At 40.2% G+C, this 27983-nt stretch overlaps 1 protein-coding gene across 5 annotated transcripts in view; it reads left to right on the top strand.

The window, feature by feature from the left end:
- The window catches only part of TTC7A (tetratricopeptide repeat domain 7A), a 168553-nt gene that overhangs the window by 85505 nt on the left and 55065 nt on the right, over window positions 1–27983 (top strand). For all 5 annotated transcript variants that reach the window (XM_038133631.1, XM_038133633.1, XM_038133634.1 and 2 more), the window contains one exon: window positions 25713–25829. In XM_038133631.1, coding sequence (XP_037989559.1) covers window positions 25713–25829 — 117 coding nt within the window. The remainder of the gene's footprint in view (window positions 1–25712; window positions 25830–27983) is intronic.

Raw genomic sequence — 27983 nt, 5'->3', positions numbered from 1 at the left:
TGCCCCTACCTCTGCCACCTCACCCCCAGGTGTTACAGCTGTGCATGCCCTGCAATGGTTTTACCACTTTTCTCATGGAAGTGGTGGTGGCCTCTTAGCCTTAGAGAATCAGATCAGCCCATTTATAGGATTCCAGTTCATCATTAGGCAGGAGGCAAGGAAGTCAGTACATCTTGATGAGAGAGCAGCTTGCTAAAACTCTCAGAATACTGTTTTGTTTGAATTCCTCAAGGGTGTAAGATCTAAAGCAAGGACAGATTAATATTTTGGCTGTAGCATTTGATCATGCTAGACAACTTTTATAAACAGGATATTCAAAACTCTTAAGGGTGGAGCTTTTGTAAGCTGACTTCTTGTAGTGTGGTGTGTTCACACCCTAGCTGGTGAGAGTGACCCAAAAATGTTTTTATTTCTTCATTGACGCCCCAGACAATAATACAAAGTAATAAAAAATGGAAGAATGTACTTGATATAACAGTACTGTGCTACAAGAATACAAAATGTGTTAGGCTTCGGTGATTCACTAAAGCAAGGGAGATGTGTAGATGGTAAGGTTGAGCTGGGGTTTTTGCTGTAGTAACCATGAATGTTTGCTTCTGTTGGCATGTTACTATTCTCTGGTTTTTTATAGGATTAACCTTAAAAAACCTTGGTGATAGATTGCAATAATTGGGACTATACACTGTAGAACTAGTAATGATATTGAGTATTTGTATGGCAAATATATGAAGGAAGAGCTTTAATGTAGTCTCCTGACTTCTATTGAAGATAACAAAGATACCTAGAGCCAAAAAAACCCAAGAAGTTTTTTTCTGGTTTGGATTTATTTTCACACTTCTGGCACTGCCCCCCTCACCCCCCATGATGAAGAAATAAAATGAATTTGTGAGTTATAATATCCAAGATTGGATTCCTCTTTTGGCAGACTCAAATTGACATATGCATGCTTCTCTAACGGTCGTAGTCTGATCCAAGACAAAAATTCAGCAGGTGAGCATGATAGCCTTTTATTCACCAGCTTGATGTGGTGGAAAGAAATATCCCCTTAGATAATGTCTGTGCCAGGAATGGATTTGTGTTAGTGTAGGTATCAATCCATCTTAAAATTACAGGGCTGGATTCAAAGGTAACTGGAGAGAATTCCATTCCCTCATAGCACAGGGTTCAGAATTTGAATAAAAGGAGTTAAATGGAGCTTAGAGAGGAAACCTGCTGCAAACTAATTTTCTTAGTTATGGTATGAAAGGAAGGAACAGATAAGCAGTTTTCCAGCCTTAACAGTAATGGTTCAAATCTTTCCTCTGGATGAAAAGTCAGTTTTATTTCATAATAACTTTTTCTCTAGTGTCTGAGTAAATGGCTACTGCCTCCATGCATTTAAGGCTTTTATAGTGAGCAGCAGTGCTTCTAGGTGTTTGTTTCTGCATTGTAGAGGTAACACTAGTTATGCAAATGCAGACATAAGGAATTTAAGAATAGATTAAAAAATGCAGGAATAGCATGGCTCATTTGAGTTATGAGCCATGGGTTCTGTACTTCAGAGCTCTCTATATCTGCCTTACCAATGAGTTAGTCCCCCCAACACACACTTTGTTCCCTACTAAGGACCATTTTCTTTTGAACAGCAGAACAGTATGTTCTGCTTTATATTCAAAAGAAGTGTTTAGAAGCCCTGACTGTCTACACTGGATACCAGAGTATATTGAAAAATAGCATATGTGTATTATCTGGGCAGCAGAGTCATTGTCAGTAGGAACTTTCAGAAATGGAGTTTAGCTATAGTATGTGCATGTAGGGGTTATTCAAGGTGAGAAGGGACTTAGTGATTGAGATCCCTGTGTTTCTACCAGGTGATTTTGTGACCTCCTAAGGTAGACCTGGGTCATGGAGATCCCAAGGAGAACCTAAGGCATGCTTGCTGCCTGGAAATCAAAAAGAGAACCAAAGAAGAAAAGTGGTGTTGATGTGGGGAGCCCAGCTCTAAACTTTCCCCTCCTGCTGTGGGGCTACACAGGTATTCAGTGAGGCTGAATGGGGTGCCAGCTTTTGATAGGAAATTCAGACAGCAGTTCTGTCAGAAAACAGGGGTTTGGAGCCTTCCTGAACTCCTTCAAGGCACTGTCAATATATGGATAAAGGAGAAAACAAAATACCCAGCTTGTCTTGTTTTTTCATTGCTTCACATCTAGTGAAGGTGAAGGCTTCGAAAAGTTGGCTGTCACACATACAGATACAATAATCTGAAATTGTTTCCTGAGGCTCTCAGAAACTGATTACCAGAGAAGTATGTGAAAATATTTTCTGAATTTTCTGAGACCTTTAAAAATCTCTGATGCAAGGATGATCAGGAGTCTTTTTTTGTTGTTATTGCTGGGAATTGTTTTTTAAGAATAAAAATTAGAATTCACTGAGAATTACTGTTGATAATCCTTACTAAAAAACAGATCCTGAAATATGAAGAGGCATGGATGTTATGCTTGGAAAATTGTTTTTCAGTGCAGGAAATGACTTTCCAAGAAGTCTGCAGTGTGGTCAAGCTATGTTGTCTTGAGATGAGTAGAGTATAACGCTCTGATCAATCAGTGAAAGGGGTGGCTTTTTTATTTCCAGCTGGAAATTTCAGACTTGAGTGACTTCTGCTCTAATGTCCTAGGAGTATTTATTTATCTAATGAGAAGAGCACAAAATGTTTTGATTTGTATTTTCTTCTAAAAGAAGAGGGAGGGGGATTCATTCAGATGTTCTGAAGAACTTACCAGGGAACACAAACTAAGTATGGTAATTTTTCAGCCATAGATGTGGTTTTTACCTTCTGAAAATAGGGAAAGCCCTTGCTCTTCACTGTCTTATAAGTATTTGCAGTAATTGGCAATAATTGCATCTTAGATGGGAAGTCAGCTTCTGTTGCCATTGTCATTAATTTCTGTAGAACTAAATATGTAAGCAGGCACAGTCATACTATTTGATATTAGTCACTACTGATGTTGCTTAATATTTTAGTCTCTGTTTGTAAAGGAAAGATAATGATGAATGCAGGTCTTATCATGGAGAGAAAGATGGTAACCTAGAAGTTCTATGTTACCAACATGTCTTAGAAAATATCATGGCGTATTTCCTATTATGCTAACATTTTTACAACAGGAAAGAGATAATATGAATAATTTTACTTTGCCGTATTCACTTTTACCTTGAATTGAAGCTTTCTGTTATGTGTGTAGTTTGGCATTAAATTTGTTGTAAGGCTGTGTTTTAGGAGGAAGAGGGAATATCAGGATGGAGTGCTAAATGGCCTAATCAAGCAGCACAGTCATTAGCAGAGTTTTTCCCTACGTACACCAAGAGAAAACTCAACCCAGAATGATGCAAGTATGACATAGAATTGTGTTTTTGAGCACTGTGGCTGGACATGTGAACTGTTGGAAATTATTGCAGTGAACTCTATTCCATATGTCTCTGTCAGCTGGATAAGTGGCAGGAGGTTGATATCTAGCACCTCAAGTCAAGTTCATACCAGTAAGCAGTTGAATTGAAATTCATAGTGAGTAGACTCCTGGACATTTTTTAATACTATTTTTTTCTTTTATTTTTTCCTTCTGCAGTCTGGCCATTTGTATCTGCCATCTGGGTGCTTGTGATGACTTGAGATTTTCTTGTAGTTTTTCTTGTATTTTCTCAGGACAAGGTAAATGTCTTTGCATTGATGGTAGGGTATGTAGTGCAGTGGGGGTCTGAACCCAGCTGGGAATATACATGTGTGTGCAGTCTGTGTCATGAACAGGAGAGATGACCAGTTGGCAAGGAGTTGTGCTGCTGAGTGAAAGAGGAAGCCCTGCCTCCTGCCCCATGAGTTTCATCAGTCAGCCATTTTGTATGAGCTTCAAAATGTAGACACTTTCTGTGTTGGGAAGAAAAAGGGAAAATTCTTCCTCTTGGCATTTCAGTCATTTTTAAATGTGCAGTAGTGCACAGTAGGAATGACGTAACCCAGCATGATCCAAAGGGATACAGCAATACAGCTATGATGAGCAGCTTTAGGTCTTCTCCAGCCTTGCACAGACCATTGCAGCAGAAGTGCTTTGAGAGGCCAGTGTGTGATGCAGCATTGCAGAATGGCACCTGAGGAGGAGAATATACAGCATCTCCCACGCCCAGGTGCACATGCCAGGGACCCCACCAGGAGTGGGAATCCCTGCCAGACAAAGAGGCAGAAATGACAGATGGGCACTGAGTAGCCTGGATCTCTGAGCTTTTGCAAGGCAGGTGTTAAGAATGAGTACTTGAGGCAGCTTAAAAAAGCAGCAGCAAGGGTATCAGTAAAACCCAGATTTCTCAGATGCAGTCTGATTACAGTCAGGTTTTGCAGTGCAGCCTCGAAGAGAGGTGGGGATGCTCCACCCCAGCAGGCAAAGCACTGGTGGTAAATAGCACGGCATAGCAGCCAAGGACTCTGAGAGCAAGAGGGTCAGGGATTTTCATGGCCTGCACAAAGCAGTCTCCAAGGTTTAGATGCCCCATGTACTGTGTTAAAATAAAGCTAGCAGTAATGTGCGCCCCAGGAAGCCACTGGTAGGTGGCATGGGGCCAGTGTTCATTTAGGGTAGTTCATGTTGCTGCCATCCAGCTGTGCTGATCTCACCCCTGGAGGATTTTTAATCTATGTGGGATTGCTTTCATCTGTGCTCTTCCTACATTTCCAGAAAGAATGGCTCCTGAGAGGGGGAGCGCTGAGACTTTGGCTGCCTTTGAGCCACCACTGTAGTGCTATTCTGTAGTAGGATTTGTTGAAAGCTGTGCACAATAATATTGGGAGTTTATTGTTTGGAAGGATTTGTGGTTTGTTTGGTTTTCTTTGCATCCAGAGTGCTTATATGAATTAGTGCTACTTCATATGCGTTTAGATGTAAAAGTCAGGATGCATATACTAAATTATCTTTTCATTAAAAACATTCTTCTGAAACTAAACTGGATGGTAGGTTTTCTTGTTCATTGCTCTGCTGTTAAAGCAGATGGAAATGTCTGGAGTCTCCTTTGTTGCCAGGGGTATAAACTATGTCCCATCTTAATCAAGAGGCTGCACATTGTCAGTTTGGAAATGCCAACTGAAACAAGGTTTTTGTTTTTCAAGTCCACTTAAGGAAAAAAAAATTGAATATATATGGGCTCTTTGGACCCTTCACACCAGATGATTTTCAAACATAATAGGGATTGAAGCCTGCTCTACTAGCAGCTCTGGAATTATGTTGTTTTTTTTTTCTGTGGCAACCAGCAATTGCCTGCTGCTTCACTGGCCACCTGCAAACATCAGGGTTTCCACAGCAGGGGCATGGTTCTGTGCAAAATGCCTGTGGGGAAGAGAAAGGGAGATCCTGCAGGATAATGATGTCCAAATGTGTGTTGTGCAGGGCAAGAAAACTGGCATTTTAAAGCCTGTGATCTTTGGTTTTATTTCCCTTCTCCATACTGCCCTAGACAGGGTGTATTTCTTACTTTTGGCAGACAGATTTTATCCTACATGTGTAAGGCTGCTTTTGCGAGTAGCCCCATTAAGTTTCTTCCAATTGGGAAAAAAAAAGAAAGAAAAAGCAAAATGCATCTGGATCATGATATTGTTTTAAAAGGTTCAACTGATACACAGCGAAAGGAGGACAGCAAAGCAAGTGTGACTTAAGGCTTACCCTTTCACTTAATTTCTGGGGTGATTTAGAAACAAACATGTTAAACTTCTGCAATGTTAGTTTATTATTTAAGCCCTGTGATGATACTGTGAAGGACAGTATCTAAATAAGCTTGCTGCAGTGGGATTTTATTCAGCTCATTAGCTGTGATAGCAACACTGAAAAGTGCATAGGGAATTCTAGTACAGATTTTTGATGTTCTAGAGGTCAGTCTAGTCTTAAAAGAAAAAAAAGAACCTCTTCAGATGTCTCACTGGCTCAAAACATGCCTAATCCTTGCAAGTTTTTTTTAATTGATATTCATCAGTTATTAACTTAGACTTTTCTCATTTCTCCACCTAGATTTCCTGCAAACTTCTGGTGCAAAAGCTGGATTTTAGATAAGGCAGTATCTACTTCTGATCTCATCTAATTGGCTTCTGCACATGGCAGAGCAAATGTCTCATTTTATATGGTTTAGCAACTTGCACCCTGAACCCAGGAATTCTGGGCATAAAAAATATCGTACCTGAACTATAGTTTATTTTTTCTCTAAGACAATCTAATCAACAGTACAGTATAAAGTTGCAGTGCCACAAAAAGATAGAAGCAGTACTCACAAATTATGTATTCCAGCAGGTACTCATTATTTGCCTACATAGACATGGCCATTAGTCTGGGATTACTTGCCAGACATACAAGAGACAGAAATCATGGTTTTAGGTGTCACTGTAAGCACTGTTATTACAGGGAAGAACTGATGAAGCAATTCTGTATCTAAACAGCACCTTAAGGAAATCATGTTTCTTACAGGGTAGGGCAGATTTGCCCTTAAGCACTTATGAGGCTGTAATAAGCTGTAAGACTGGTTGCAAATAGTGTCACAGCTGAAAAAAAAAATGTTGCTCAGTCATTAAGGACAAAGCCCTGTAGAGGTTCTCACAAATGAATGAATAAATTTGAAATGCTTCCTCTGATGTGTGAACTCTGAAATTAACACCACACTAAGAATAGTACAGGGTGTCAGCTCTGAGGGCGGAAGGGAAAGAGAAGATCCTCTCTTCCAGTCTTCTGTAGCATTTAAATTGCTTAAAGCTTAAGCTAAGTAGCATAAAAGGCTACATCTGGCATTTCAGAAGTTAACTAAATAGTGCTGTAGTAGAAATATCCCTGATCATTGGCTTGACCCAAAACTTGAGCAATGCTTACTGCAGGAAAGCAAGTGTACAAGCGGATGTATTTTCTGACCTTGGCACTTGTTTAGTGCTTAGAGTCACTGGCAAGCAGGTTCTGTGTGGGCTGTTGGCCTTTTAAGAAAATGCTTAGGGTCTGGATTTCAAGCTGAAGATAAGGAAAGCTGGGCTGTTTTACCCCACCCAAGTAGGGAAAAAAAGCACAGCTGAGAATGGTGCAGATGGCATGAAGCAGACTGGCACATTGTGCTGGAGTATCAGCATCAGACGACTACCTTAAAAAGTGAGGTTCTGTCATCTCCCTGTTTTCACTGGGGATCTCATAAGCTGCTTTTCCAAGATTATCCATAATAGCGGTTTGTCTGGCTGAAAATATCCCCCATAAGAACAAGAAGAAAATTATTTGAAACCTGAATATATTAAAGGCCAAAAAAGAGAGCATATTTTTTTTTCTTATGGATGTTAAACCTCATCAAACTAAGCTGATGAAAATATAATGAAATAAAAAAATTGCAGTGCTGCAGGATGTGTTTTCTGCATGGTGCGCTTCCTGGCTCCAGGCATTTTTTCCCATCAAATTCAATGGTCAGTCAGCAAATTTTATTAAGGTTGATTGCCAGTTTCTCTTGTACCTCATAGCCACTGTTAAGAGCATTAATTTTCCAGGGAGGAAGTCACTGCTCCCTTGCGCAGTGCACAGTCCATCTAAATTCCCTCACAGTTGTAGTGTGTATTGTGAACAATGTTGATTATGTTCTCAGCACTTAAATAGTGCTGTTAAACTGCTGCTCAAGAGTGTGTGCCCTATTTGGCACAAAAGCATTCGGAGTTTGGGCTTGGAATAGAATTTGCAAAGGGGACTGAGTACAGAGCTGGTACTTTCTGAAGTTTAAGGCTGCAGTTGCGTCGAGGTTTTATATAACAAATACTTCATGCCTTAGTCAGGGCCACTTGTAGTGACAGTAACTATAGTAACAAAACAAAGTTTCTAGCTAGTGAAGAAGCATTTCCAATGAGCAGGACTTCAGTTTCTGATCCAGCCCCTGAAATATGCTTATTTACCAGTTTTTTTGTGCAATGCTATTTTAATAGCTACTACTGTATTTTTTAACATATTTAGAAATTTTCATTTGTTTGCTCTTGGTGTGGTGGGTTTTTTCCCCTCTTTTTCCTGAAACCTATGGAGGGACTTGCTTCTTTTGCCTTCAAATGGAAATGTTCTAATTATATTCCTGCTTTTTTAACTTGTTTTCCTAAAGAAATGGGGATTATGCAGTTGGGCTTTTTATACCTTGAACACTTTTGGAAATACTGGCTGATGTAAAACAAGTTTTGACAGTGTGTTGGAAGCCCTGAAGAGAAGTTTCTGCAAGTTTTCTAAAAGCAGCCTGCTGAGTCAAGGCTGGAGAGGGCAGGCAGAGCCGAGCCATGTGGTACCAGGGTTAGCAGCAGCCAGCACGACAGCGGGGACAACACACAGGGGCATGGCAGCAGCACTGCCAGGGGCTGGTGGCTCTGGGAGAAGGGATGGCTGGGGAAACAAAAGACAGATTGCACTGGGGACAGGTGCAGAGGATGCAAATCTGTAGGAAGTTGCACACCACCTGGGGAAGGACAGTTTGTGGCATTTAAGTGAAGACTGTATAAATGCATACTGTTTGTTTCTGTGTCTAATCTGCTCATTTGCATTTGTAACCAATCATAGCAGAATGAGTAAGGAAGGAAAGGAGGGATGCTGCAAGTGGTAATCAGCACATTCTAACAAAACTTCCTCATGCTGGAGGTGAGGTAAAAGGCTGGGTCTCAGCAAGGCCTGCAGGAATGGACCTCTCTTGGAAACCAGGGAATGGTACTTCTTAGGTTTTCACAGAAATTCTAGCCTGAAAGTGGCAGTCTGGTTAAATAACAGCAGAAAGAATTATTATTCTATTAAGCAAAAGGTCTTGTAAAACTTCAGTGGAGAGCTTTTCTGTTGCCAAACAGTTGTTTTATGAGGAGCAGAAAGACGTTTTTAAAGAAAGCATGGCATTTGCTGAAGCAAGCTGAAAGCACAGGAATGGCCCCAAAGCTGTGATTGCTTGGACATCTACCTGTGGGTTTCCTTATGCTGACTTCATAAATTAAAGGACTGTTCTTTTTTTAAGTGATACTTAACCCTCTTCTGTTGTTTGTGAATTGTCTTTTCTAAAGTTTGGTCACTTTCTGTTCAAATGGCGCGTGAAACACCAATTCACATTATGAGCCTCCAATAAAACTAAATGTGTTGCTGCGCTGTATTTCCTCCTTCCAGCTACAGCTACTCGCTCCTACCAATTCTTTAGGCATTTGGCGGCAGAGTATTTGGAGCACCAGGCAAGGAAAGGGAGGTGAGGAAAATAGAAGGGGAAGGAGTAAAAGAAAGCTAAAAATCTGTTCTTTGGAGTTGAGGGAAGGTAGAAAAATCCATCTAAAGCTTTTATGTAGTTTTTTTTGGGGCTGTTCTGTAACTCAGAAATTGGGTAATTCACCTTTTCAGCATAGTGATAGGTTGTTTTTCCAACAGCAGACAGGGAGCAAAAAACTGTTATTTTGCAAAAGCATGTTTCCTGGATGGTGTGTAACTGTAGTAAACCATTTCAGCTCCAGACTCCCTGCAATGATACTCTCTGAATTTCCCAGGAGCCCTGTGATGCATCAAACACTTTGTAATCAATTTGTACAGCAGTGAAATGCAGCTGTGGTTGGGGAAGAGTAGAACAGCTGGGTAATGGGGACCAATAGTATGTATCTGATTAGGCTGTGAAGTTGGAAGAATAATCTGCAAATTGAAGTTGACAAGATGGTTGTAGAGAAGCAGACTGGAGAACAGAGCTGGAGTTTTACCATATCATATAAGCTAGCACCTGTGTGAGAAATGTGACTTAGGTTCCTTAATTTCATCAATTAATTAAGATTTGGGTTTTACATTTCATTTAAAATAATGTCCTAACAAGGGATGGGATGGGTATTAAGATGTTTGAATCTTAAGGGCACAAATGTAATCTTAAAAGCTCTAAATAAAAGCAATTTAGTTCAAAGTGTTAAGGAAAGCTGGCCATGTATAAATGAATCTACCTCTTTCATTTGACAATTGGAAAGAATTTTTTTGGCTTCCCTTAAATCAGCTACAGCACTAAATCCCATAATAGAACATTCTAAAATTAGTAGAACTGGCTGGCTTTTCTGTCTCTGCTGCACAGTTCTGGTTAGGCTTATTAATGAAGAACTTCTGCTTTTCTCTCTGTTTTAATAAATAAATTATAGGATGAGTTCATGCAGGCAGTAAGTTTCAGGCTTCATTCTACTGTTTTGTTTTCCCAAAAGCATTTAACTTTATGTTGTGGTATAGTAGCTCTAAGAATACAGCAGTTTCTGCATGGTGTCTTCTGCATAAGTGCTCTTGTGATCAGCGGTCAACAAACTAATGCTTGTGAATTGGACAGGTTCATCTCCTGGGTTTTTCTAGAACAAAATTCCCAAAACTGCAGATGACAGTTCCCGGCAGGATGGTGGTAGTGTTGAAAACAGATAGTAATACAGTAGTTGGTGTGGCTCCATTCTCTGGGTACAAGGGCCTGGAATGCTGAAATCAGCTGCTTTTAGGGTTGTTCCTTTCTCCTTCTGCCAGTCCACCATGCTCATAAAAAATGTCTTCATACATTCATACATACCAGGGGACTGGTGTGTGCTGTAAAACTGAAGAAAAATTGTCTGAGGATCCAAGCGGAGGCACAATTTAGAGCAGTCATAGTATTTCTTCCACTCTTGTAATTTAGGCAGCTTCCTGAGTAGCAATAATAAACCATGGAATGACTCATTTGACAAGGTAAGTTTAACTTCTATTTATGGCAGCAGAAGAAAAATGTGACAAGTGGATGTGTCCTGATGCCCTGCCTGTGGGAGAGGAGAAGAAGAGATGAGTCCAGTGCCCTGGCTGGTTTTTCACACTTGTACAGGGAGTGTCACAGTTGTGTTGTTTATCCAGGGATGGCTTGTGTATGTGAGCAGAGCCTCTGTGTGCTGCTGCAGATGCTGCCCACAGTGGAATGTGGTGTCTTTAATTGGAATGGAGCTGTACCAAGCCACATCAGGCTGCCCTGTCAGTGCAATTAGCTGCTTTAACAAGAGAGAACACACAGCTTACATGGAGGCAAAATGTTTCAGTGATTTAATCCATTTCCCAGGGTGGTCTTTGCTGGGTTAACTCCTATAGAGCTGTGTTGTAAAGCAAACCAAGTAGATGATGTATTTTACAACATTAATAGTGTCACCGTGGTAGCTTTTATGGACTTGAGTATTATATGCTCTATGGTGGTTATGATGCAGCAGCTTTGCAAAAGTGGCATTTTTGTACTTGAGGCTTCAGTTGTCCATTGGTTGTAGTCCTGAACATAAATACCAGAATTTGTGTCCTTTGGAAAGAGCAAACTGCTCAGAAGAGATGGCTCAGAATTTGAAGTACATAAATCTGCAGGGATTACTGAAGCAGCCTTCTGCAGATTTGGGTCAATCAAGCACATCACATTATTATTTAGTTTTCAGTGGAGAGATGAAACTGTTTGGGTAGCTGGAATCACATGAAAAACCCTGCATTGACACTGATTGAATGGCAGGTAATACATGAAAAATAAACTTGGACCTGGAGAGACCTGACAGATAGAGCCGTGATCTTGGCCTAGAACGGGAGGAGAAGGGGATTGGGGAAAATTTAATGACAAAGCCAGTATCTCTATCAAATCTGCCAAATGTCACTACTGTAGAACCTCTTTGTAAATAAGGAACAAAATGGAAGAAAAACACAGGAAAAAAATAAGCAGTCACAAATCTGATGCATTAGGAATCTGTCAACTTCCAACAGAGCTGATGTTTCTCCAAAGTAATTCCCTCTCTGTCTCATTTATGCTAAAAGTGCACTGCAACTCACATGACTCTACTTTTACTAATGTCTCTAGGGCCTTCAGGAAAAAGATGTCCAAGAAGTTTATTGAGTGTTGTTCTGAATACTCTGTACAGGAATTGACCTTAAGGATGTAATTTGCAGTACTATTTCATCAGCATGTTGGGTTTTATGTTGCCATTTCTGTTGGAAAGAGTCATTCATGTGAGCTGGTGCAGGATATCCTTGACCCGTGGGTAGGAAGCGCTGCAGTTATCCTTGGGAAGGATGCAGTTGCAGTGTCCTGGAACTGCACAAGCGGGATACTTGTGTGTGCCTCCTGAGGCAGGGTAGCAGTCAGCTATCCTAGCTCTTGGTGTCAGCCACTAACTCTCCCTTTTCTGCATGTGGCTTCACTTTCCTGGGTAGCCACAAAGCACAGCTCTTGGCTGAGCCAAAACCACAGGTTGTGTGTGTGAAAGCAGTAATTCACTATAGTTGCCTCATTCAGTCAGCATACCTACCCACCCTTCCTACGTTTTTTCTTCAAAGACCCTTTTATATGGCAGATGGGCTTGATACTTTCATATGCTCTTACCTCCCAGTTCTAATTTTAGCCCAATTTGGGCCTGTGACTTGACAAACACTTGAGAAGTGCTCTCATTGCCATTCAGCTTGGTATGTGTATATACTGAGGCTTTCATAGTCAGTCTTGCCGTTTTACTTCTTCTTGGAGTCATCTTGTGCTGAAGCCTGATGAACAGGGTAATTATTTGAAAAAGGATACAGCTCTGAAGCTTTTTGACTAGGGCTGAAGGAAGCTGTTACTTCATCGTATGTTAAATGGCACGTGGTAGTTTTAAACACCTTCTGTATTTCTGATTAATTAAATCAAATCTATTCAAGAGCAAAGAACACCAATTTTTATCTGTATGGTTCAACACTTTTTAAGCCAGTCTTTTTATGACAAGGTTTAGTTTATGCCATATATCTACAGTCAAGGAAAATAAAAATGTCAGCTCTTCCATGGGTGCATCTTGGTGTTGGTAGTCTGTTTCAAAATGTCAGATTTCTGGTGCCTGCTGTGTATTTGCACCATGCTTCCTCTGGATGTCATTCCCTGAGGGAATTAATTATGGTAAGATATATCACATACATAATGACAGGTTCTGTTATGCTTTCTGGAGGAAAAACTGTCAATCAGGTCAGCAGAGAGCCCGAGCAGTTCCAGTTGCCTTGGAGTACTGAGTTCTGCACAGTGGCTTGGACATATCAATGGGTGTGGACATATCAATGAATGCCCTCAGTGTGGTGTGAATGGAGAAGAGCACTCTACCTACCTGTGTTTTGGATATATTGGCTTAGAAAAGAAAAGAAACAGAAATTAGACTGTGAGCTCTGAATTGCGGCTGGTTTGCATGATGGCCTTTTAAGAGGGGGAAAAAAGGCATACATAAATGCATAGCAGTTTTTATGCCTAGTGGTAAATGGTAAACAGGACAGTTATAATATTCGTAATGCTTTTAGGTTGATATCTGTTCTTTCCCTTCTTATGTACTTCAGTAAAAAACTGGTACATGCTGCTAACTTATCAGAAGGCACACATTATAAATATACTCTTCTGATTTCTCCTAGAGTGCTGCGATCTCTGCAGAGAGCTCTGCACTGTGTTAACAGACTGTGTAACGCTGGATAAACCTGGAGATTTCATTGTGTTCAGATTTCAGTGAGTTCTGTGCAGCCTCTCTCTGTCCCTCTCCTTGGCTGAGATGTTGAGGTACAGAGTTTGGCCTCAGGCTGCTGTGCTCTCCATGGTCAACACTGGCAGCCCCTGCAAGCCTATTTCTGCATGGGCTTTCTCCCCACACAGGAGAAAGGAAAGCATAGGACTCTTCTCTGTGAAAAGCTGGAGCTTGCTATGCATCACCACTTCTGTTCCTTTCTTTTTTTCAGTTGCAGAATCCTTGTGGATGTATGCAAGGCTAGAATTCGGCAAATGAACCATTTATTTAAGGGCTTGAAGTAGGGAGTCAGCTGATACAAGCTGATCAAACTGCACTAACCTTGCACTTCATTTCTGTGTTTATCTGATGCATGCTCGTTTCTGGGGAGTTAAAGCTGCCTGAGCTTTTCTGACTGGAATCTTGAGTACCAGATCCTCAGCTAGTTTAAAAAGACAAAAATCCATTCATTTCAGTTGAACAGAGCTGATTACCTTCAGCTGACTGTCAGACCCTGAATGTTTAGTTCTTTTTACCTGTTTCATTACAGCTGTTAGCTCTGAATTTTGGAACAGAGTTCAGTTTTAAAAGTACTGTTGTGTAAAAATTTGTAAAGGTCAGTGGTTGCTAAGTGCTGGACTGTGTCTCAAAAAAAACCTGCCTTCTGTGGGTGGGTGAAGAACACAAAAGTAAACCAAAAACCAGTAATCTGTCACCTGCACTGTGCTGTAAAATGAAACCTGTTTTTCAGCAGTCAAACCGGGTTAATTCCAGCCAGCCTTTAAATTGTATTTGCAGTTTTACACTAAGGTGTTTTTCTCAGGCTGTTATTGAAAGAAGGCCAAATATTTTTGAATGTTGAAAATGTAATTACTATGCATGTTTTCTCAAAGGATTTTCTCTAATCACATATGCAGTGCTTTAGATGTATAATATTGTGGCATCTTCTCTCAGCACATCTGGAAGATCTGTCACACGGGTGTACTATATTGCAGAAAAATAATACATTAATCTGATTTTAGGTTCAATCTGCTGTGGATTCTCTTTTTACTTTTGATTTGTTTTGCTTTGGTTTGTTTTTTTTTTCTTTACTATGTATATATATTTCTCACCTTTCTCTCAAGGCTTTTATTTTTTGTTGGCAGTTCTAATTGAAATATGTTAGGTATCTGACAGGTTGAGACTGCTGATTGTTACACGTGAGCAGTGACTCAGCTTACTTATACAGTGTAAGGTGTACCTGCTGGAGTCATATGTGCAACAGTGCAGTTCAAATTTACAGCAAAGCTAAAGAATAAAGCCTCACATTTAATGTACAGCCTGCAAGATCCTGAATTACCTTCATGTTCAGCTGAACTGTACACAGCTTTCTGCTGGGAAAACCTGACACTGGAATAGTAGTCAAGGATGCAAGGTGTGGAACTGGGTTCTGTGAGTCAGCAATGTCCTTGGGTTGATTTGTGTAGTTAGGAAATTATTAGGAAGAAAATGGCTGGAAACAAACCTAGCTGTTCACAGTTATAGTCTGAGTTTTTATCTCAGAGTAATGGTCAAGGAGAGCTATCACAGTATCAGTTGAGCTGTCTGGCCTGAGATCTGTGGGGAATCTTTACTGGTGGGGAGGCAACAACATGACAAAATGTGCTACCATTGCCAAAGCCAATCTGCATGATCTCAGACCTGACAGGGGTTAGGGGCTACAAGTCCTGACTCTGCAATTAGCCTTGTACAAAGTGAAAAGGAACTATAAAGTAAGAACTTTATAAGGAAATTTAATGCATCTTCAAAATACTCTCTGTGGTGAAAATGCAACCCAACACTATCATGAATACAGTTTTGTCTGCCTGATTTTTCTAAGTCAGTGTGCTGTTGAGCCAGATGGTAACACAAGTTTTGCTAGATTAGTTCAATTGTGCCAGTGAAGGACTGAGTGAAACTGCAGTAGCTGGTCTTCAGCACATCTGTTGAAGTGCAGACCTGGGTCTGTATGCTGGTGCCTAGCTCTGCATTAAAGGTCGTGCTTCTGTGACTCCCTGCTGCTATTCCTGCACTAACCATGTTCAGCTGGTGCTGACTATGCTGCAGTTACATCGTGGTTTTGCTTTGCAGGCCTAGACAAATATAATTCCTGATGGCAGCAGTAACAAAATAGCCATTTCTTTCTCTGGAATTTTCTTTGGTGAAGCCAGCAGTTTTCTGTGTACTTACCAAAATGCAAGTTTTTTCTAAATACTGTGGGTTTCTTCGGGTTTTTGTGTTTTCTTGGAGGTTGTTTTTGGGGTTGGGTTTGTTAGGGTTTTTTTTCAGAAATGAAGGAGCTTTTGTCTGTCTTCATTTATTCCACCTTTTAGCCATGTGTTTCCCTATATTTTTTCAGGCTGGCATATAAACTTGCTCCTTCATATCTTGCAGAACAAGCTCATCTTGTAAAAAGCACTGCCTCTGAATTGTCATAAGTGTATGGTGGGTTGTCTTAGCCAGAACCTCAGTTGAAACATGCCCACATGATTCTATAGTGAAATTCAGTGGTGTTTGACTGATTGATTTCCACCTTTTCAGCTCTGCTGAGACGTGCAGTCAGTGTGCGCTAAATATCGGCAAACTCTGGCCCTTCTTGTGTTACTCACGTTAACACTTTGTCCTCTGCAAAGTTAAGCACTTAGGAGAGAATCTCATAGATCATTCTCCTTGTAAAGTGCTGGATCTACCGAGGTTCTTAAGCCCACACTAAGTTTTAAGGAGAGGAATAACTGGTTTCTTGTTGACTTCAGCAGGACTTGTGCTTAAAGACCTTTTATGTGTGTTACTGTAGTAGTGCCAAGGTGGCATAAGTTATATTGCTCCAGATTAAAATAATGAAAAGAGTGAGGTCTGTTCACCAACATTGCATAATGCAGTTTGAAAAAGAAAAGCTTATTTTATGCCTATTGTTTATATAGCAAAGCCAAATTTTGTGTGGTTCTAATTTACTAATACAGTGGGGGCATGATGCAGTTTCAGAGTGTTGGCTTCAAGTATCAGTAACATTTAAGATTTCATAAATATGTCAAGTTGGGTAGAAATGTTTTATTAATCCATTATAGGGTTCTGCTTTACTGTATTTTGTTGCACAATTTATAGAACCATAGTAAGAGTGCACTATCACTTTTTATTACTTTGACACTAGGTTAATTAGTAGGTATTTCACTCTGTTTTAAATACATGGATCAGGATTCAGACATACATTTCCAAAAGGAAATGATGTTATTGGTTGTACTGAGGTGACTTAGAGGTTGATGTTGAGTGTTACTTTACAAGCCAGAATCCTGGTATCCTTTCCTCTAACAGCAGCCTAAACTACACATACTAGAAGCTTTTATGAAAATGCAGCAGTTTAGAAGTGTAAGTGAAGCATCCAGTTCTGCAGTCTTTGGGGACAGGAAATATTGGCAGCATGTTAAATATTCAGCTTAGTCTGTTAATGTTCTTCTCTCATCTGGAAGGATCTCTGCTCAGCAATCAAAGACCCTAGTCTTGGTTTCCTTTTTCATTTTTGTAAATCAAGAGTTGTTCCAGTGGTTGTGGCAGCATGATAGTTCTCAGCTCTGCCATTCCAAATGTATTCCAATTTAATCAGGGCTGGCTGAATTTATTCAGGAGGCACATCTGATGAAATTCTGAAGAATCAGGCCCAGCTGATGAGAAAATGTTTTAAAAGTGAGGTCAGTTACAGAGGAACTCAACCTGCTTTCCTTCCTGTCCACAAATAACTCTGAAGTTGAGCCACCCATATTAAGAGATTAAATGTAAAGGATATGGGGCAGGCAGTGGTGAAGGCCCTAGTTCTCTGAATGCTTTGCAAAGGTCATTCCCGTTATCTGCTCTGCATTTGGAAGAGTTAAAGCGCAGCGGCCTGGCTCGACTTGCCCAAAACTGGCCAAGAAGCCATGCGAGACAGCAAGGCATGGAGCGTGGCTCTCCCAGGCCCCCAGCCCAAGCCATAGGATATTTGCCATGCTGCCCTGTGGGTGGAAAACAGTGGACGGTGTTCCCAGAACACCTTTGAGATCGCCCTGGCATTTGGCGTTGCCACGTGGGTGTCTGTTTCCACCCAGAAATGAGATTCTGCACCACAGAGTCACCTGAGTTCAAGTGTGAGGGCTTGGGTCTGCTGGATGGAGAAGCTATGCATTGAACTCCTACTGAATGCATGATTGAAATTAAATAGGAGGTGGACCTCTGAGCTCGTAGCCTTGAATGCCCAAGACCTGGCTCTGGTTTTCCAATGTGTTCATAACAGTGTCCGGCACAATTGGGAATATTCCATGTAGGTGGCGGCTGTCAGAGAAGAAAAAATTCGCAAAACAATGCTGGGGGAGACTTCTAGAATAAACCTCTGAATCTTCGGAAGTGTTACAAGGTAAAATTGAATTCACCGCTCTTACAAAGGATACCTATTTTTATATTGCAAATAAAACTTGATGAAAACACACTTCATAGAAAAACTGGGAACTTTTCCCCCAAGTTTTGCTGTAAAACTTTAAACTGTGGAAATTATTTTTGCACTTTTATTCAGTCAAGATATGGACTGAAATACAGATAGTTTGTGATAGTACAAAATTGTTTTGTTGGCAATTCCTCGTCAAGGTGAGAGGAAGATAAAAACTCTTTTCAGGCGTATCACCCAAAGGATTCTATGAACCAGGTGAAACAAGTGTTTTTATCAGCTCTATGAACAATTTGCTTCCTACATTCTTAATAAAAAGCAAAATACCACAAGTCTGGTGTTCAAAAGTAATGACTTAAGTAAAAGGAACACAGACAATAATTCTTATCGCCTTTTTTTTGGTCTTCTTTTCTTGGGTATGACTAGATATGGTTTGATACTGAAGACAAGTGAAGATAAAGAAGAATTTCAGTGTCTTTTGGTTTTTTTTTCTTTCCAAGCAAATCAGCTTGCTTTTTACAGACTATTAGTTAATTGTTGCTTTTCCTTTAAGCGAGAACCAGCCTGGGTTTAGTAGATAAAGGAGGTTTGCTACAAGATGCCCTTTTGATGTAAGGGGCACTTTCTGAATGGGTTCATGGAATCAGATTTGGTCTTTGTATCAGAAATGAGTCTGATGGACCTGAATGCTGAAATAAGTGCATGAGGTTGCTGGACTGGCTACACCCAAGTTTGTCTTGGGAAGATGCATTTGGGTCTGTGCAGAGTCGTTAAGCATAGTCCATGGGCAGGACCTTCACGTGACAGACAGGAGGCCCTTCTGCCATCTGGTGCAAGCTGCAGCTTGCAGAACGAGGCAGTCCAAGAAAAAACAACCAGAGCTTGAGCCATGCCAGTGGCTGCTCCCTTGCTTTTGCTTTGTGGTCTCCTCCTGCAGTTTCAGCTGCCATCTTGGCTTTCCTGATCACTTCTTTTTCTGTTTCCCTCCTTCTCTATAAGCAAGACCCTTCTTAGGTGCCTTGTGCTAAGAGGCTGAACATAGCAAATTGTCTCCATTGTGTTAACTTTTAAGTAGCCTAGAATCTACCACCCTGGAAGTTGTTTTCACCCTGTGCTGTAGCCATTATTGTTTGTGGAGCAGCATTAGCCGAATTGCTGCTGTCGTCCAGGACTGGTCTCAGAGCAGGGCGTTCTTATAAAGCAGGAGATGGCAGCTCTGAGTTTGCTAGTTTCCCTGGCTTAGGAAGATGAAGTCAGTAATTCTTTGGGCATGGTGACAGATTTCTTGTTTTTATTTTTTTGTTAGTATTGGTGGCTAACTGGGCAGGGAGCCATAAAAATTAGGACCGTATGTCTGTAAAAGTATATGATCAATTTATTTTTGTTGGGAAAGTGATAGATAACATGGCACAGCATGAAGTTATAAAAGGAGGTTGCAGTCAGAGTTGCTGGCATTAATTTGACTGGAGAATGTGCCCTTAAATGTCAAGAGACTGCAAGAAGCACAGAGTTATTTGAGAAGACAGCAACTTTGATGTTGATTTTTATCAACAAAAATACAGGAGATTAAAAGCAGCTCCCGGATTTTGCTTCCTTTTTTTCTTATTCATAATTTGACTAGGGCATTAGCAGGTATTGTAGGAAGGTTAATGAAACCATAACAGTTATGGTGAAAGAGTATCTATTGTCTAATTGAGTTGTTTAGGTGACTCACCACTGAAGCTAAACTCAATAACTGGGAAACTGAGTAACTGATTTTCTGTGAAGATACTGCAGTTCCACTGGCAGATAAAACAAGACTAGACAATCTGGGATATAAGAAGAATATGGGCTTGCAGTCGTGTCCTGCCATATCAAAATGTAAGAGTGGCCATTCTTGATCAAACCAAGGGCTTGTCTGGCTTCAGCAGGGCATCTGGTGAATGCACAGGGAAAAGCGTATAGAAACCTAGCAGCAGGATGATCCTACCCCTCATATGTGATCCCTGCTTCTGTCAGCAGATTGGCTCAGAGGCTTTTGGAGCCAGAGGTTGCATTAGATTGTCTTTAATGCCCCTGATGGGCCTGTCATCTCTGAATTCCTCTAATCCCTTTTTGAACATATTTGTGTCTGCTCCAGAACATCCTGCAGCAATGGGTTTTGCATTTTAGTTTTGTGTTGTATGAAAAAGCACTTGGTTTTAAATTCACTGTTTGATTGCTTTATTGGATATTCTTTCTTTCATTGAAACAACACAGACTGCTTTGACTTCCTGATCTTCTTCATGCTATTAATGATTTTATAAATCTGTCATCTCTTCTCTCAGTCTCTTTTTCAGGCTGAGAAGTCTGTTTACTATCTCTATATATCAAAAGCATTCCAAAACTTTGATCATTTTTCTTGTCTCTTTCATCCTCTTTCCAGCTCTGTTAGATCAGTTTGGGTCCCGTATTCACCTGTATCCTCCCCTTGTATCCATTACCTTAAAGGAGAAGAAACTGATTCAAGGGGATCCAAGTGTCAGGGCTTTGAATCCACACCTCGCAGTTCGTCAGAGGGCATACTTGGGTCTTCCACCCATCCAGGTTGTGGCATTGTGGTTTTCATTGTCTCTGGTGTGGAATATGTATCTGGACTTCAGAGAGGTGATAGGGTGAGCTGGTCTTTGCTGTTTGTGGCACTTTGCTGTCCCACCCCCACCACCCAGACATTGGAATTGGGTTTGCTGCTCTTGGAGCTGTCACTGGTTTCCATCTCCAAGCAGAGTCTGTACAAACCAGCAGGCACGTGCATCCCGTCCTTTAATAGAGGCGCAAAGGACACGGATTAGCTGGAGAAGGTCAGTAGCTTCATGCTAATGTACACAGTTGTCTGGTGAATTAAGACACATTGCTGCATGTTTTGGTGGTTTGTTTTGTTTCTTTTGCATTCAGAATCCAAAATAACCCGGCAGCTGTGTGTGTAGGTAGACAAATCTGAGTGAATAATGAAACGCTTTGGGGAATGACAGCACCGATCTGGTAAAGCTCAAAGACATGTAGATCTTTGAGAAGCTGCTGACAAGCTCTCAAAAACTGGAGGGGTTTTAAGCAGACAGTGAATGGCAAAATATATAGACAAATGACTACATAATACTCATTAGTCCTAATTTAGTCTCTCAACCTTGAAATGAGTGGAAGGTGTTCTTGTTTGTTATAGTACTGGCATTATTTATTGCTTGTCAAGTGATAAGACACATATCCCACTGTGATGCTGTTTAAATGTGTACTACAAGGGCTACATTTGATACTAAGAACTCCATTTTACAGCAGGTTTCAAAAGTCCCAGTAATTAACTGATTAATAAATCTTATAAAGTCCTAGAGCATCCATAAAGTCTTCAATTGATTATTGCTATACACAGCAACTTACAACTTCCACACATGTGCTCATAAATATTTATGGTACACAGATGCACTTATGAGATCTTCTGATAAGAAATATTAGCTATTAAACCTCAGTAATTAAATTTTCAAGGATGGGAAAGAATTGCCTCTTTTCTTCATGGGTAATATTTAAGAATATAAAGGCTGAGCATTTAGCCATGTAGCGTTAGAAGACTCTTGGAAGTGCTAGACAGATGTATTTGGCCAGGCCTTGAGACATCATGAGTATAAGCAACTGAAATCAGTCTTTATGAAAACAACTGTTGAATACCTTCTGAAATCAACTGAAGTCGCTTGCTTGCTTCTGATAATTTTTGTAGGTCTTCCAAGATTCCAGTCTATACCTTTTTTGTCAAGGTGTGACATATTACAGTGATATGGTAATTTGTACTACTGAAGTTTTGATACTTGGTAAACCTCATTATGAATTCATTTTGAATTTTCAGAACTTAAGGTCTCACGAAATTCAGCTGTATCTGGATTTTAATTTGCCAGAGTTAATGTGATAGAGTGAGAGATGGGTGTGTTTGCTTGTGGCAGTAACCTGATGTTCCATTAGAGAAAAAAAGCCTTTGCATACTGTCCACATGCACTACAAAAGAAAACCTTTTCTGAGAGGGAGCTTAGAGTCTTGTACTGGTTATTTTATAACCAGTATTATTTATAACCAGTATTTTCCATTGGTACTGTCCCTGAAGTCATGCATGTTACAAGAATGATTTGTGGATTTTTTTGCTCTGTTTTCCTATGCTTGTGTAGTAGCAATTTATATACTTGCTTTAGCCCAAATCTGTTTTCATATTCACAGGTTAATAGAATTACCAATGACTATATTGATACCCTTGGGGCTATTTTTATATGTTGAATGCTTTTTAAAAGTCTACACTGCTTAATACTACAAGCATCAGACAAATGTACAATGATATTAAGAAATACAATAAGGTAAAATCTGTATGTAAGTAATTTTTATTTATGCCCCTGAAATTGTGTGCAGACACTGACAGGACACAATACTCATTAGATTTATGTGTGGCAAGAGTGCTAGCTCAGTAATAAAATTATAAGCTTGAGATACGTGATACTACCACACTACTTTCTCTGTGTATTTACTTATCTGGTTTCATTGTTACAAAGCTTATTAGAAGCTGAGAAATACTAACAATGTATAGCACATGCAGCCTGATATCCTGACTGTATTTCCACCTTTTACTTAGCATGTTTAATTGCATTGTTTGCTACTGCCACTGGTATGGTTTGATTCCTTTTGCTTCTTACATTCCTCCCATTTGTCTTTTGGTTTGGTTCATTATAAGACTACACAATAACATGGATAACACTATTCCCAAGGTGAACTGCCACAACAGCTAGTAGGGCATAATATCTCCAAGATCCTGCAGTGTGCCCGTGCCTTACAACTCATGATAGTATTGTGCTGAGACTTCATTATGTTTTTGTGAGAGACCTGTTTTTTTCCCTGGTTTCATTAGTTGTTCTCTCTCCTGAGACAGAACATTGCATCTTCATCCAGAGCAGATGACATATACTCACTGTAAGCAAGTAAAGAGCAGAGTGATGAAATGCTTGCTTTGTCTTTTTAATGTTTAATTGCTATGTATAAAGATATTATGTAGTGATTTTACTTGCCTGCTGATAAGCCATCTATGTCCCTGCTAATGTAAGAAGAAGGAGCCTTTAATATAGCCATCCTTTTCCTGGAGTTTGACTGTTAATAGGTTTGTCTATTTAATTAATAGTGAGTAGTATCTTACCATGTTGAGAAGTGTGGCTTTATTCTAGGATGTAATACAACTAGTCTCTGGGCCTTGAACTTCTTGACCACTGTTCTTCTGCTGCAAGGAGGGCTGTACAGTGCTTTAGAAGGTCTTTCATTTTGAAAGTTTGCAGTGGTTTAAAAATAATTCCGTATATTTAAAATAGCGTAGATTGTTCAATGTGCTTGCTTCTGGGACTAGAAGAATGTTTTTAATAGGGTAACTTCCAGAAGGAAGGTGATGCAGTCTCACCCTTCTGCACAGTGCAGCCCAAAGAAACTCACTCATGAGCCGATGCATCAAACCCACAGCTTCTGTTTGTACACTGCCATTGCTTTCCAGATGTTATCCTGCCTTGCTGAAAAGGCTTTAATGACTACAGAATTTACTGTTCGCACAAGGTAGTTGCTGCAAAGATTATTTTCCTTGATAGTTACGTGAATGCATTTACTTGGAAATTTCCATTTGACTGATTTCAGCTTCCAACAAATTCTTAGATTCTGTGTATCTTTTCTTTTACATCAAAGACTCGCCATGAGAGACTTCATGTAGATGCTTGCAGGCTGGGGCAAAACAACTTCTTTGCTGCTTCTTGGTTAAAGCAAATAAACTGAGCTCATCAAGCCTCTGATGAAATACATTTTTCTAGCCCTCCAATCACCATGCATAACCATTTTCTGAACCATATCTCATTTTTAGTCATCATCTGGAATCAAAGAGCAAGAACTAGAAACAGGATTGTAATAAGTGTCTTGCTGATGCTCTGATCAAGAATAGCCATGTCTTCCAGTTCCTACCTGATTACATTTCTGTATATGGATGCTAAGGGTTGTTTGACCTTTTAACTGCATTGTTGCTCAGGAAATTCATGCCTCTTTTAATACCATTGCACTCCATGATGTAACTTCCCATCTTTCTAGTGTGATATGTATTCCTTATACCCAAGTGATTGATTCTATATCCTGTTGTGTTGAAACAGGCTTTGTTCTTATGAGCCCTGTTCACAGGGAATACAGAGCAGCAGGCATCACTGGCCAGTTCCATTGCTAACCACTTCTTTGAATTCAGACTTATTTTTTTAACAGTGCATCCATCCACTGTTACATCTTTGTCCCAGCAAAATTTTGATCAGTATGTGTTTTAGCCTCAAATACCTGAATCATAAAGACATTTCCTCCTAGTTAGGGGGTCAGCATGTCTAAAAACAGATTATGTTCTTACCAGTATTTGTTTTGCTCACACCAGTTACAAGAAAATCAAAGGTAGAGAGTATGGATGTAAAATAGTAAAGGGTGAAGACAAATTCCCTTGATTATGAATCTTGATCTGACTTTGCTAGTCAAAGTTTTTACCTGAGGAATTTCATGGAATGCTTGTTCTACCAGGTCAAATTGTAGCAGCAGCCATGAGCAGACTTCACTATAGCAGTTGATACAGTTGGGCTTCATTTTGGTCACTACCATCCCTGCCCCCCAAGGAAAAACCAAACAAGAAACCCAAACCAAAATGCCCACCCTGATGTTTGTTAGTGCCAATGGAACTGCCATTTTAGCACATTCCTGTAGATATGCACTACACAGTCTTGGCAATAGAGTTCTAATTATTCCAAGCGAAGGATCTCTTACTCAGCTGCGAATTCTTCTCTAACATCCTATATGCAGTTGCTCTTGTCTCTTTCTGAAGTAGTTTGGATTCCTCAGGAGCCTGCAGGTCACATTCACAAACCTGTTTTTAGGAATTTTAACATTCAGCTGTTGTATGCATGTATGTACACGTATGTGCTCCCAGTGGATTAATTACTAGCCATATCAAGTGAATTAAAATTGTGTTGATATTGGACTTCATGAAAACATTTAAAGTAGAAAAGTAAGTTTTTCATTAATATAAAAGAAATAAATTATATAATCTTCACAATTTAGATAAAAAGGGTGTAGTGAAGGATGGTATTAAAAGCCATGCTGGCAGCAAGTGGTAGCTTGTGTCATTGCCAAATCTGTCTTCTAACCTCTGTGTGACCCAATTCTGCCGAATTCCAGTGGTCTGTGCAAGTACGTCTACTCTAGGTATAAGAATAGTAGCAGCAGTTACACTACCTAGAACAAGAATGTACAAGACTATCAGCTGTCTTGCCTAGGGGCATGAGATGAGTGCCAGCTGGGGTTAAGAAAAAGTGTTTCCTTCCTGTGAGGCATTACATAATTATCTGTGTATGTTAAGTGTGCTGGGGTTTTTGTCTGAAATTCATTATATAAGCCAGTGCTATAAGGAGATGCCAGACTAAGAAAACAGCCTGGGCATATGTATTATGGCAATTCTGTTTTCTCCTGGTTTTAATACTGTCCAAAATAAAATGAGATTCAGTTTATGTTTCACCTTGTTAGCTTTGCAAGGCTTTGCTTTTAACACTGTCCTGCCAGCTTTGTGACGCAAATTTGACTGCAGCTGAGGAGTATTGTTAATCCTCTCATCTCCTTGTGGGGAATCAAACTTGAGCCAAATGAAATGTTTTGTGCTACGGTGTTTTCTTTCATTACTGCACGTACAAAGCAAGTAAAAATGCTGCCTGCCGGGATCTTGCCAGAGTGATGCTGATTCTCTACTTTTATGAGATGCCAATAAAATAGGAGTTATTCTTTTTCATCTTGCAGCTTACTCTTCACCAAAGTAAAACTGGAATGGATACATAAAGGACCTGAAGAGGCTCTGGTGACATGCAGACATATGCTGCAGATGTGGCAGATGGTATACAGTGTTTTACAGCACAGGTAGGCTTTCTCCACTGTAGCAAGTTCAGATTTGTACTTGGTAACATGGTTATCTTTTTTAATTTTCTAGATACTTGAGTTATTTTGCAAGAAGGGTGATAAACAGTACTGTTTAGAAGATAAGTAATATTTCTAGCAGGGATTAAAAAAAAAAAAAGGGAAGATTTTAATGGCCATTATTTAAAAAAAATAAAAACAACAAAACCAAAACCTCAGTGTTTTAATATTGAAGAAGCAGTTTGAACCACAGGTTTCTGAACTGAATCTCTAAACATCTCTATCCATATTTGGATGTCCAGAATGGAGGACAGATTTTCTTTCTCCCCAAGAGTGCTGAGCTTTCATCAGCTATTGTTCACAGTCTGCAGTAGTTGGCACCACCCAGGAATGTGTGGGGGTGACACAGTCCTGAAGTGAGTAAGCGAAGGAAAGGCACAGTGCCAAACTCATATGCTGTAGTTGCACGCTGGTTGCACAGCCTGGTGCTAACTGGGCAAGGAAAGAAAGGAAGGATGTAGCATCTTTCACCCTTCCCTTGTCCTAGTAAATTTGCATTCACACAATGCTGCATTCCCTGTTTCCTCGCTTTCATCTGCTGCCCCACTGAAAGGTTAAGTTGAAAAAGTGTGGAAGATACTGAGTTGGGTTTTCTTTCTTCCCACACCCTTAGGATATTGCCCTAGTCACGGTATCAGTGTACAGTGTCTTGGGAATATTATACCAAGATTCTTTGCCCATAATGTCCACAGGGGTTGTGTTTGATGGGAAGGACAACATGCTTGATGGCAGCAATCAAGACAGCAGGGTGATGTAGCTTGAGTTGTTCCCCAATTTCTGTATGCATTTGCATAAGTTTTATAAACACCAGGAGTATATGTACAGCATAGTGCCTGTCTATGTACAAGTTGTCCTTGAGGGGTTATTACTAATTCTTGTTGGTTTAGCTAATGAGCAGCAAACCAAACACAAAAAAATCAAGATATTTGCATAGCAGCAGTGGTCTTTTACAGACTTGAATCATTGATTTCCTTAGGCCTTAGTATCTTTAGCTAAGGATTCAATCCTGTACCTCTCACATGAATAATCTTTATACCCATGAGTAGTCCTCATGAAGCTGATCAAATCCACACTGAACAATTATGACTGAGGAAGATTTACTCTTGCAAGGCGGGGCTGCAAGCCTGAGACTGTAGAGAGTACTTTGGAAAACAGACAAATAACTAGTTCAGCCATTTGGACTGCATTTGGATCCCAAGCTGTGCTTTGGCTCTTATACTTAAAAACCCAAGATGTGATAGCTTTAGAGGCTTTTGATAAGCTTTAGCCATAGAATCTTAAACAAAACAAATTGCTTTGCTTTTGCTTTTAAAAACTCTAGTATGTATTTCACTGCTATTCCCAGCAGGGCTTTTTTTTTTTTCTTTTTTCAAAAAACAGATCATAAAGTATTTTTTATTAGGAAATACTACTGGAAAGGTAACAAGAATCAACTTGGTACCTGCAGTTTTAGACTGGATTCAGTGACCCAGGAAGCCCCTTGTATGTAGCAAATTGCAGCAGTATCATTCAACAAATATGTAAAGTATTCTGGGTAGGGCTGGCAGAGGAACTTAAGGGGAATTCTTATCAGTGAGACTTGGACAAAGGCATTTTTAGGTCCTCTTGCAAAAGAGAAGGTTGCATTTACACAAAGTTGAGAGCTGTTGTACCCAGTACTCCTTACTGGTTCAATCAGTAGATAATTGCCTACACAATTAAATGGCACTTCAGTGGCATTTGTCTGGCCTGTTTGCTGGCTTTGCAATCTTACTGTGACTGACGGACCAAAAAGTCTTTCAGGGCCCAGTATTGTATCCCCAGCAGCTATTCACGTGCCCTCTTCAAGTTCCCTGTCTTCTCTCTGACAAGCTGGTGCCTCTGCAGTCTCACGACCAAGTGTCCCACTCAGCATTTTTGTCACCAATTTGTCCACTGTCTCAACTATGTTTCAGAAACATGGGCAGTAGATGTCCTGCTGTCAGCCTTTCCAGTGCTGTATGTAGAAAGCAAATCATCTGGCTACTATCCCTTCTGTGGTGCATCAAAAAGCTTTCCTGGCTGAAGGCTTTGTACTGCAGCTTTTAAAAGATAGTTAATTTTCAGCCCTTCTCTGGG

Source organism: Motacilla alba, chromosome 3 (genome assembly GCF_015832195.1).
Source record: "Motacilla alba alba isolate MOTALB_02 chromosome 3, Motacilla_alba_V1.0_pri, whole genome shotgun sequence".
NCBI classification, from domain to species: Eukaryota; Metazoa; Chordata; class Aves; order Passeriformes; family Motacillidae; genus Motacilla; species Motacilla alba.
The sequence above is the reverse complement of the archived record's forward strand: the minus strand, read 5'-3'. Positions and strand labels throughout refer to the sequence as shown.